The 11,832-nt window shown below is 36.0% G+C and overlaps 1 protein-coding gene across 1 annotated transcript in view; it reads left to right on the plus strand.

Annotated features, from left to right (window-relative positions):
* The window catches only part of Rpn1 (regulatory particle non-ATPase 1), a 98,745-nt gene extending 88,336 nt beyond the window's left edge, over positions 1-10,409 (plus strand). Inside the window, exons 14-17 of the mRNA XM_083117723.1 lie at positions 928-1,133; positions 4,296-4,414; positions 7,095-7,302; positions 9,586-10,409. Coding sequence (XP_082973849.1) covers positions 928-1,133; positions 4,296-4,414; positions 7,095-7,274 — 505 coding nt within the window. The 3' untranslated portion in view covers positions 7,275-7,302; positions 9,586-10,409. The remainder of the gene's footprint in view (positions 1-927; positions 1,134-4,295; positions 4,415-7,094; positions 7,303-9,585) is intronic.
* The last annotated feature ends 1,423 nt before the right edge of the window (positions 10,410-11,832 follow it).

Raw genomic sequence — 11,832 nt, forward strand, 5'->3', positions numbered from 1 at the left:
GACTATGTGCATGAGAAATCACTATGTGCATCTTTTTCCGATGTGATCGAAGATATTTTTTTTTACAACTGCTAGTAGTAGGTTATTTTAAACACCTGTTTCATCTCAAATCAGCAGTGTAAACACACGGCCTTGATTGCCGGTTTTTGCATGTTTCCTACTTAATTCAATGATATTTTGCAGCTATTTCGCGAAAAGGCATTCATTTTGTGGAAAGCACACATTTCGTGTTACTTCACGAATAAAACTCGCACATATTTCATCATTGGTGATGTAGTTATTTGCAGCATGTTAGAAATTGCAATGTTTCTTCACATTTCGCATTTTCGCGCATCATGAGAATTCAATGCCTCTAATAATTCGATTATGTGTATTGACAACATTCTTCATTCATGAAAACTCACAGGTTGATGAATAATTACATTTACAGTAAAGTAAAGTAGGGATGGACTTATATTATTTTTTTCCAGAAGCATCTAAACATTCACAGAATGTACATGTTTAGATGATTTCAAATCAGTATTTTGAATAGATAATTTATTTGTGATGTGTGGAAAAAAACAGTTGAAAATCACACGGAAATCTCTGTACCCATATTGCTTAGTCTGTCTTAATTTGAAAGGCCTCCTGCGTCATTGTTCAAGATGTGTAGGATCAGGTTGTGATTTTGATGATCGTAAATCATTGACAAGATACAACTTGCATCACAGACATACCTCAGAAATGAAGGCAGTGAACCTTCAGAATTCAGATGTTCCAAGTAAGTCAAACTAATCAACATGGGTACACATGTTTTTGTGTGAATTATTTATAGTTTTAAGACTGATATATTAAGAAGTAATTTTGGCTTATATGGATGAAAGTGTTACCATTTGTGTAGCATTGAGTTAATTTTTGAGTTACTGAGTGTGGCATAATTATTTTTAGGTTAGCAGCCATGTTACGTCAGCTGGCACAATACCATGCAAAAGATCCAAATAACCTGTTTATGGTCCGTATTGCTCAAGGATTAACTCATCTTGGGAAAGGAACTCTTACCCTCTCACCTTACCACAGTGATCGGCAACTGTTGAGTCCTGTTGCATTGTCAGGTTTGCTTGCTGTTTTGGTGGGATTCCTGGATGTCAAAAATAGTAAGTTGACATACATATTCACATCTAAAGTACTCATTTGAAGTAATAGTAATTCATTTTGCTTTATATAACTTGTTCTTAGAGTAATCTTCTGCAGTAAAAATAACATTCAGCTAGAAAACTGATATGATCATATATTTTACCATGACAATATATTTAAATTGCTTCTAAATAAAATTGTGTTTGATATTCTGGTCATAGGTGGAGAATTTTCCAATATGTTGAAGTTGCTTTCTTACATTATCTGCAGAGCAAGTTGTACAACAAAAGTTGTATTTCAATTATGAATGAACCTAGGTCATTTTTTGCTTTTTACTAATGTGTTACATTGCAAAAATATCAGACATTCATATAATTTAGGAAGAAAACCGAACCTCTTCACATGTTCCACATGTGGAGAGAATTAGTTTTTAAGAGCCCAGGAAAATCCACATTTACCTCCAAAAGTAAACTAATCACAGAGTTGAAGCTACACATTTTCTGTTTCTTTGTCTTTTTGGTTTGTATCTTTGTTCATCAGAAATAATATTTGCATATCTGATCTTAGTCAAAAGTTAAAATGTTAAAAAATCTATGTAATTATTGGGGATTCTGTAATAAATGGTATCCCAGTGATGAAATGTACATTAATTTTATTCATGAAGTTTCCCCACAAATTGAATGTTACTGAATTTGATGAAAACATGGCAGTAGAGGCTGCATCTGTGCATTGCAGATATGAGATGGAAAATATGAATATCAAGTTACATTTCTCCCCCTCCCCGTTCAATATCTGTCTCTGTTGTCAGTTACATCAAACTTTCAAGAGCTGCTGCATGATTTCACTCCTGCTTTGTATGTGCACGTATGCACAAATGTAACCAAACCTTTTCACTCTTCCTTCCACACTTTCAGGACAGTGGAACCTTGATATTATGTTTTTCAGGGGACCAAGCTGAAAAAAACTTAAAATGCAGGAAAATAGGAAACTTTTACAACATTTTGCTCTTTTGGGATCATCAAGACTGAATGTGTAATGTGAATAAAATGTAAAATCAGGGAATAGAAAATTGGGGTTCCACTGTATTGCTACTTTTAGGTGAAGTTGGGAGAAGGGAGAGAGGGTTAAAAAATTAAGAGAGAGAGGCTTACAACTGGGACCTAAATGAACTGAAATCCAACTGAAAGTAAACCAACTACAGTTGAGAGCTAACTTCAGACTCCTGCACTTCAATCCCTGAAGATGAAACTGAAGTGAGCTCTCAAGAACTCTGAAACCTATCCAAAACTGACCCTGCTAATATCCCAAGGGAATCTTTTCATCATTTGCCACCAGGAGTCAAGAATTATTTAATACAGTTGAAGTTAGGTTCCCCATCCTTTTTTAAATCAGGTGTAAAGGACTGTTGCTGGATGCAAGATGAAAGAGAATGAGGGACTTACCTCAAATATGTGTAGATAAACTTTGCACCACATTTATTGACTTACCACAGATGTAAACATTCTGTTTTATCTCATCATATGTTTGTTGGCCCGAGCATGACTGATACCAAGATGCAATGAGTATCCCTTGTAAAAATCTAGGGAGATCATTTTTCTTTCTGTAGGTGTCGAATACAAAGAGGTTCTCAGGAATTAGATTTGTCATAATTCCTTGAAGACAGGGGAGAATGAAGAAATAATCATCATGCATAGAGACAACTGTGGTGTTATTAAATTTGCACATTTCGCTTGCAGATTTGTAATAATTCATCGCACCACAGCTCATGAGGGCCAGTGCCTACCTACCGACTGCTGGCCTCACTCCCACCAGAAGGGGTGACACGTGTTCAACACGACAGACCCCCAGTCGTCGTTTGTTTTCTATGACCTGGTTACACTACTCATTTGTAGCTCCCCAATTACCTCACAATGGTGGGTGGCCACCAGTCCCATATCAGAAGAAAAGTTGTTACTCTCCCCCAGGAGACACTAACCTACGTGCATTCTGTATCCCAAGCCCAAAGCTTACACCTTCGACTGTGGCACCCTTGTAGATTATAGTATAGGTAAAAACTTCATTCTGCTTTATTTTCTTTTCAACAACATGCTCTATGCTCCCTCCCCTGCTCTCATGAAAGTTTGAATGAGCAAAACGGGTTTCATACCTATACAGGATCAATGACGTTTCTGTCTGGTTGTATAAATTGCATATCCTCATTTACAAACATATTTTTAGTGGAAAAAATGTGTGCTGTGTATTCCATTAAATTCAGTATACAATGAATCTTACTGCAATAACAGTCTGACAACTTTCCAAACTGACAAAAATGTCGCAAACTATCAATATTACTTCACAGAAACTCACGGCATGAGTTGAGGATGATGTCATTTGATAGGTCTCTAAATTCCAAACAGCTGTGTAGGAAATATTTGGTTTTCGAATGAGCACCCAACAACTGTTCATTGATTTAATTGAGTCTTCATATCGGCCTATTTTGAAAGTGAAGATTAAATGGTACAAAAACTTATAAGTAATCCCATGAAATGTGTAGTGCAAGTTGAATTGTGCATTTGGAAATTTATTCCTCCCCCTCTTCACCTGCCTGGAGGGAACTGAAGGGTACCTCGAAAATTTAAATGAGAAAAGTAGTTATTGCTGACTAGGTTCTCTTAATTTCAAGCACATTTTATACAAAATATTTTTGATGCAGGACACTACTTGTGAATGGGCACCCAAGACAGATTCTTTTAATTTCATCCAAACTATCCACACACATGCACACAAAACTGAAGTAGCTTATCAAATTACATGCAGAGAATTAAATCAAAAAAATAATGCCATCACCAATATATACCATTGATCCCATCATTTTTTCCCCATTTTGGTCAATTTTTATTTATCATGAATTTGTTTGTTTGAATTTTGATTGATGTCCACTTTTATGTGCAGACAGGCTAATTGGGACTGGACCTACAGTTTAAAGTGGGATCTGAACCACTATGTGCCTCCACCAGGTATCAATCCCAGGACCCCTTGATTACAAGGCAACAATTTTATCAATATGCCATTGTGAGGCCTTATAAATGTGTCTCATTCAATGGTAATTTTATCACTGGGTATATTTCTATTTTAGCTTTTAAAGATGAACATTTATTTTTTATTCCATTGCATTTCTGTATACAAATTTTATTTTCTTGCAGTTATACTTGGAAAATCTCATTACTTGCTGTATGCCCTTGCAGCAGCCATGCAACCCAGAATGCTGGTTACGTTTGATGAAGAACTGAATCCAGTTTCAGTACCTGTTCGAGTAGGCTTGGTAAGTAGCATGGTGTAGCATGCCCCCACATAAAACTGGTACTGTTTTATGTACTATTTTAATCACTGGATATTAAAAAAAAAACATGAAAAAACAATAAATGAAGCTTGCATACTCGAATGTAAACATGTAAACTTTATTATTGTTGTAGTGAAAACAGTGGTAGCACAGATTATTGTGAAGAACTTTAAGGAACTTGTAACATGGAAAATGTAATATCTGGAAAAATGTTGTAACACTTTACTTTAATGGGTCTGTTATGCTGTAATAATATAGGAAAATGTAAGATTTGGCATTGACTCAGTCCTACAATAGTAGCAAAATGTAGATTCTTATAATAATTTAGTTGAAATTATTTTATTAAAATATGAAGAAATTCAGAATTGAACTGTGGCACCACATTTTTCGTGACAAGGCAATATTCTTATGGCTGAGCAACTTAGCAACATTTGTTGCTAAACACAACATAGCATTAACATGTGTCTAGCTGCACTGATGCCCAGGGTCATCTTCTTGGATCATGCGATGCAGCACTTGTATCAATTGTGGGGAACCCAATATTATTGCTAAATCTTAACTACATATGCATAAAACTGATTTCTACCTGTTATTCATTAATAAATTAAATACATTAAAATTAGTGTTCAACTTTATAAGTACCAGGATATGCAGAAAATCAAACTGTCCTCACTACCCTTTCCAATATTAAACACATGGACTGCTAACAGTCATACTGCAGATATGGTGATTATATGCAAATGCCATGTGCCTGGCAGTAATAGAAAGACACAAAAGATCATGTACATTTGTCAAAGTTGTGAAAGTTTGTTTTAAGCACACTTTATGCTTAATGGGTATCCACCACCATAACTAAGAGATCCATCTACAGACAAGCACAGCTAAAAGGACTGACTCAAAAGGCACAGTATGCATACCATACTTCCCTGCGTTATCGGAAAAGATAAGTACAATTGGTTCAAAATTCCAACTTACGACACCATTCAGCAATATGAAGACACTAATAAATTCATGTTTTATGCATGTGCGAATTACTCATTATGTAAAACAATAAGTATTTAATAAAATACCAAATGCAGTTTACTTACGTTACGTGAGTATGTTCCATTTACAAAATGACGTTTTGGGAGTCGACTGCTCCCTTCTTCAGGTTACTTCCTTGGCTTGAGTTATCGCTTCTTGCCACGTCAAATTAGTGTAGAACAAGGAATAAGTTCATAGGTTTCACTTTGATAAAAAAGGTGATACCCATGTCTTGATAAAACTTCCCTGCCCCTTTCATTCTTCGTAAAAACCACCAAAAGTATATAAAAGTCAAAACATAAAAATTTTTAAAACTTAAAACACACACTCCTCATTTGCCCATGTAGTTTCCGGTTACTAATTTGCGCCCTTTTATTCTTAAGTTGTTTGTCTACTGTAAGAGAGTACCAATTTAAATTATTATTCTACAAGGGCAAGAAGAAAAACAATGCAGCTCATGAACTTAAAGAAATTAAATCTCATCTTGCAAAGATGAACTCTCTATCAAAGCTAAAACCCAAGAAAATCTCCAGACCAGTGATAAAAGCCAGTAGTGTATGTTGACATTGGATCAGCACCCACACAATGAAAATAGAGGCATGGAAACATTCTAAGGGAATTGGAATCATGGTAACAGACTTTCAGAACACTTTATCCTTTCATAGTGTGCACAGAACAAATAGGTAAAAATATTGTATGAGAACTTTGGAAATCCCTTCTTTAGTGATAAAAATAAATTGTCCCTGATAAACGAGAGAGTGTACAAGGTGGCACAAAAGTCATCACCTCACTTTTTAGTCTATAGCTTGGGTTTTAAATTAAACAAAGTAGTTTTTTTGTATTAAACTTTTATTGATACTTGTAAGTTTTATATCCTCAATTTTTAAAGATAACATCCAATAAATGACCACCATTCGAATTGATGCAAATTTGGGCTCTTTTTATTGCATTTGCCATGGTGTTGGAAATCTGCAGGGAAATGTTTTAAATTTCAAGCTGAATATTGTCCTTTAGTTGCTGTAACGTCTCTGGCTTATTCACATAAACCAATGACTTCAAATATCTCCAAAGGAAAAAAATCTGTAGCTGTCAAATCGGGGGACCTGGCCGGCCATGGCAATTTACCAAAACGTGGATATTACTCTACCCGGAAAAGTGTCATGGAAAATAGTCAACTTATTCATTTTTGCACACAATAAATTTCATGAGTATCTTCTATTTAACTGACAAAACACTACTGATATAAACAACAAGATGTCAAAATAAAGGTCAGTTCAAATAGGATGATGACTTTTGCGCCACCCTTTATCTAAATATATCTGTTTGGCGGTTACGAGGGGATAAGTAATTCACTCTAAGTTCACTTTTCATTTTTCTGTGCAGTTTTTTTCCTCGATCGATTTCACCACCTATCTCGTGGCTTCATCAGGCACGTACTGTCTTGCTGTGGGTGGCGTGGCTCCTTTTTCTGCCACTCGCATTCGTGAAGGCACTAGTGAAAGGCCCGGATCAGCTAGAGTGATTTAAATGAGAGATGATTTATAAAATTAGGCTTGATCTTACATTAATTTTTTCTACTTGTTTGTTGTTAAGCATTTTGATAATACATTTTAAAATCATTGTTTCTTTTTCTCTATAGGCTGTTGATGTTGTAGGCCAAGCTGGTAAGCCAAAGACTATAACTGGGTTCCAGACCCATACAACTCCAGTTTTGTTGGCCTTCGGAGAGAGAGCAGAACTTGCTACCGAGGAGTATTTACCTCTTACTCCTATTATGGAGGGCTTCGTTATACTCCGAAAAAATCCAGACTACCACTGATTGTGATGAGTTCAGACAAGTTGGAATGGTAAGTTAGTGTTATACCCTTCTTCCTCTTCAGTGCAAAGCTTCCTTTTAAGATACTTTCAGACTGAAGTGCCAAGTGACAGGCACCATGACTGCAAACTGGAATAGACACTTCCCCCTTTAGTCTGTAGAAAAAACATTCACTGTGCATGTGGGGTCGACTGACTGAAAAAATTTGAGAAAATGAACCAGCCAGAGTGACATGCAAGCAATAAGCAACGTGTGTAGCCTGTTGTGTCTCACTGGTAGGAAAGGTTACATTTTTTTCTGAAGGTTTGTTTCCAAGTTACATGTGCCACTTGTCACCTCGGTCTGAAAACTCCCTTGGGGCCAAGTTATGACAAGTGACTATTTTCCTGGGTTGTGCAAAGTTAATGTATACAGTACCATCACCAGATTTATTGACCTTTCTAGACCAGGTTGCAGTGCAATGCAGGTTTCAATTTCCACCTAAATAACAATGACAAAAAATTAACTTTTAGAGTAAAATATGCTACTTATGCAGCTTGTTTTCAACATGGCCTTTCTTCTTGTCTGTTTGCTGTAGCTATCATTTTGTGCTAATTTTTAACTTGGTATAAGAAATATATAAGAAACTTTCAATTAATAATATCAAGATGCCACTAGGCTTGCTCCAAACATTCTGGTTTGAATCATGGCCTGTGCATGTGTGTTCCTTTGGGTTTGTATTTTATCAGCTTCATCTAATTTTCATTCATCCGTATTGTTGCAGTTATCCTAAAGAGGCTGAAAAGCAATGTGAATTGATTGATTGATTGAGTTGTTGTTTTGAGTCCACTTTGGGACTGGACCTGCAGTTTAAAGTGGAATACAAACCACTGTGCAATGTGCTTCCACCAGGTATCAAACCCGAGACCCCTTGATTACAAGGTGACAATGTTACCACTACATCAGGGATGCCCCAAAAGCAGTGTGAAATACATGCGAAAGTACTAACATTAGTATTATTAGTATTGAGATAGTTATAAAAGCAATATTTGAATTAAAATAGATTATTCAAGTACTAGGTACAAAAAGAATGCCTGCACATGAACAAAATTGGAGAACAAAATTTATATTGACAATTTCCAAAGTGGACTAAGTTTTTATTTTATTTATTTTTTCAATCTTTTTCATGGAATCAACTCAGTAGCGTGCGGTGACCATTTAGATAGCCGAAGCACCAAATATATAATTTTTAAATAAACAATAGTACAAGGGGCAGGCTTGCCTTGATAAAAACACCGCACGCCACTGCTTTGCGGCATTTTAGTCTTTCACGAGCTCCACAATAATGCCTCGACACTTTTGGGGAGTCAAAGTATCCTAGGAATTATGCAAAATTCGAATTACATACGAAAGCAGTGCTTCGGTACCTTACCTATAATGCACGCCACTGAAGGAACTTCATTGTAGTGTAAGATTTCAGTGTCAATTGGTTATCTCATTCACCGGTACTGGCAGATAATTTTTCCAGTGTTTTGATTATTCGTGGGGACCACTAAAATGCCATGGGACACTTTCACAGGGTTTAAATTTCCTGGAAGTTATGCAAATTTTGAAGTTTCCTTTGATTTTCCAATATCATGTGGAAAAACTGTATTTTGTGTTTATGTAATAGATATTTTTATGAATTGTAGCTTTCCGGGCTACATGATTCTTGGGTTACCAGCCAGGTTAATTTGATGATAGTGTTCAATATTTTGAGTGCATACATTGCTCTCATCATGCTAACATTAATTTTGTGGCAAGTCTTTTTTCGATGACATGAATTTGCAGTTGCCTCTATATATAGATGATTTTTTTTCATACTTCCCTTCAACTTCACCGCAGGAAGGGATTAATATTAGTGTCCCAATATTATATATCAATATATGAAGAGTTTTGAGTTAAAATATTCAAGAAGTACACCAGACGTAATCATAAAGTCAGTTTTTCCCACACAACTTTGAATTTTGCACACTTTCCAGGATAATTTCACACTATTTTTGCAGACCTGTGATACACCTAAATACTAGACAAATAGTGGCCAGTATTGGTAAATAATTTCCAAGTGATAGTTTCAAATACTGATACCATGTGTATCGGCTGATACATTGGCATTGGCTCAGCCCTAATTTTAAAATTAATTTTACCATTTGCTTGTTCCCCAAATATTACATACCACTTTTTGTTTAATAATTATTTTTTTTTGAAGAACTTAAGTATTTAAAAATAGTTACCTGCACTTTTCCATGAAAGTGTGTATGTTTATATATGTAATGTGTGTGTTCTTTCTTTTCAGGTGATGGATGTAATGTGAAAGATGATTTCGACTCTTCTTTTCTTCATTAGGTATTATGTGAAGTGAACCAAACAAATTTTTTGAAATTTTGTGAGATTGTTTTTTACAATATTTTTTCAAGCGATGTAAGAATATTTTATATAGTGTTCACAGTAACATTGAGAGGTATATGTCGTGTCTAATTTGATCATGATAATATTTATTCAGTTTGTTGAAAGAGCAGATTTTCAGAGTAAATATGTAACCCAAGTGTTGTCAGTAATGCACAATCTGTTTCATTTTTATTGATAGGAAATGTTTACATATAAACTAAGTTTTAGCATAATGTGGCATCCTTGGAACTGCTTGTTGCAGAAATAAATGAATTACAATAATAATTAAATATAACAAAAATACAAGAAATATCGCAAATTGTGAATTGTAACAAGCAAACAGGCTTTTTGGTAGCATTCGTTGAACTTAATGAACTATTTACAATTATCACACTATCCCTGTCATCAAAAAAGAGGAAATTATTTATTTAATGACCATTTATTACATGTGGTTGAAAGCAGAACAACATCTATCAAATACTAATTACTTTGCCAGAAATACATGTCCTCAGAGTTGTCTGATTTTTGGACAGTATTACAGTATATGTGTGATTTGCATTTCAATTCAGTTGTTTTGTTAGAGTAAAGTAATTATTTCCAAAGTTCTTCATTTTGTTTGCTATAACAAATTTGTTTCCATGAGAGAATTGACAAATCTGTCTTTTGCTAATATTGTTGGAACTTGCTTTAATGTATGTTGTACAAAATAAAAGTTTACTTCCAAATCACAAACCTGATTTTTTATTAATTAATGTTTCAGAATTTGCACCCAGTATCTTGAGTATTGGCTAAAATTCTCACTTTCAACGAGACATTAAAAATACGTGTACAAATCAAATGGAGATTGATTTTAATCATTTGATTTCATGGTTCATTTCTGAGATATAACAACATTAACCTTTAGTCCCCCGCCGTTCCATATGTGGAACAAAAATAGTATGTCCCTGTCAGCTGCGGTTGCATATATGGAACAAACAGCTTTAGATACAATTATCGAGGGTTTGCCACACTTATATTTGTATATTGAGGTTGAAACACTGACAGTTCGGTTCGGGAACATGTGTTTACAAAAATTCCAAATCCCCCCTCCCCTCCTTTCTCGGAATATGTCACGTGTTTGGGCTCACACTTGACAGACACAATGAATGCTTGGTATTTACGATGTTGTTTTCCTCCAAGCTTCCAATGCTGTGATTTAGTACTGATAAGGCACACATTCTTCTTTGTGTTTAGACCTGGTGATCCAGCCGAAAGTAGTAGCAGGGAGGGGGGGGGGGTCAAGGAGAGGCTGGATTGGAAGAGGTTTAGCGGTGTCAGCTTTCTTTCGCCTCTATGTTAGAAATGCAATGAAGCCTGACGACAGTCCAAGACCAGAAGCCAGAATCATGAGTCTATCCAGAAGTATAGACAAAACAAAGGATTGCAAAGGCTCCCTCCCCTCCTCTGTTTAGGAAAGGCCTCGCCATAGACATTCAGAGCAGTGGCTGTGAAAGACAGTGTTTTGTGCTTTCCGATTGTATGCCCCCTGAGCTGTGTTGAACTTGTGTTGGGTAATTTTTTTGTGATATGTGCTTCTGATTTTTTCGTTCGCACTTGCATCTTGTGTAGCTACTGTGAATTCATTTGTTCCCTGTTGACTCTGCTCTTTGTGGAAATATGTCCAGACGGAAACGATTATGCGTTAGGGAGATCGATGAGCTTTTATATGATACGGACAATGAATGTGAGAGCATGGGATCAGATGTTGATCAAGATGATGACTTTGATGATGATGTTGATGTGGGGGGGATATCTGATTCTTCTTCGGATGAAAATGACTCTCCTCTGCCAACAGCATCATCATCGACGTCATCAAGTTAGTCAACCTGGGGCCCACGCACCTCTCATGTTCAGGGTCCAACTCCTTTACCTTTTACTGGCCGGCCCGGACCCAAGACCTCAGATTTGACTCCTGATTCTTTCCGTCTATTCTGGACGGATACTCTTCTCGACATTATTCTGGTAGAATCTAACAGATACTACCAGCAATTTGTCGATTAGAATAATCCGTCCAGGGTAGAACCCCCCATCACCCTTGGAGAATTATTCCTTTTCTTTGCCCTCTGGATCTATTTTGGACATAACAAGCACGACTACATGGACTCTTACTGGCAGA

The sequence above is a fragment of the Lepisma saccharinum genome, chromosome 2 (genome assembly GCF_977018435.1).
Source record: "Lepisma saccharinum chromosome 2, izLepSacc3.1, whole genome shotgun sequence".
Taxonomy (NCBI): Eukaryota; Metazoa; Arthropoda; class Insecta; order Zygentoma; family Lepismatidae; genus Lepisma; species Lepisma saccharinum.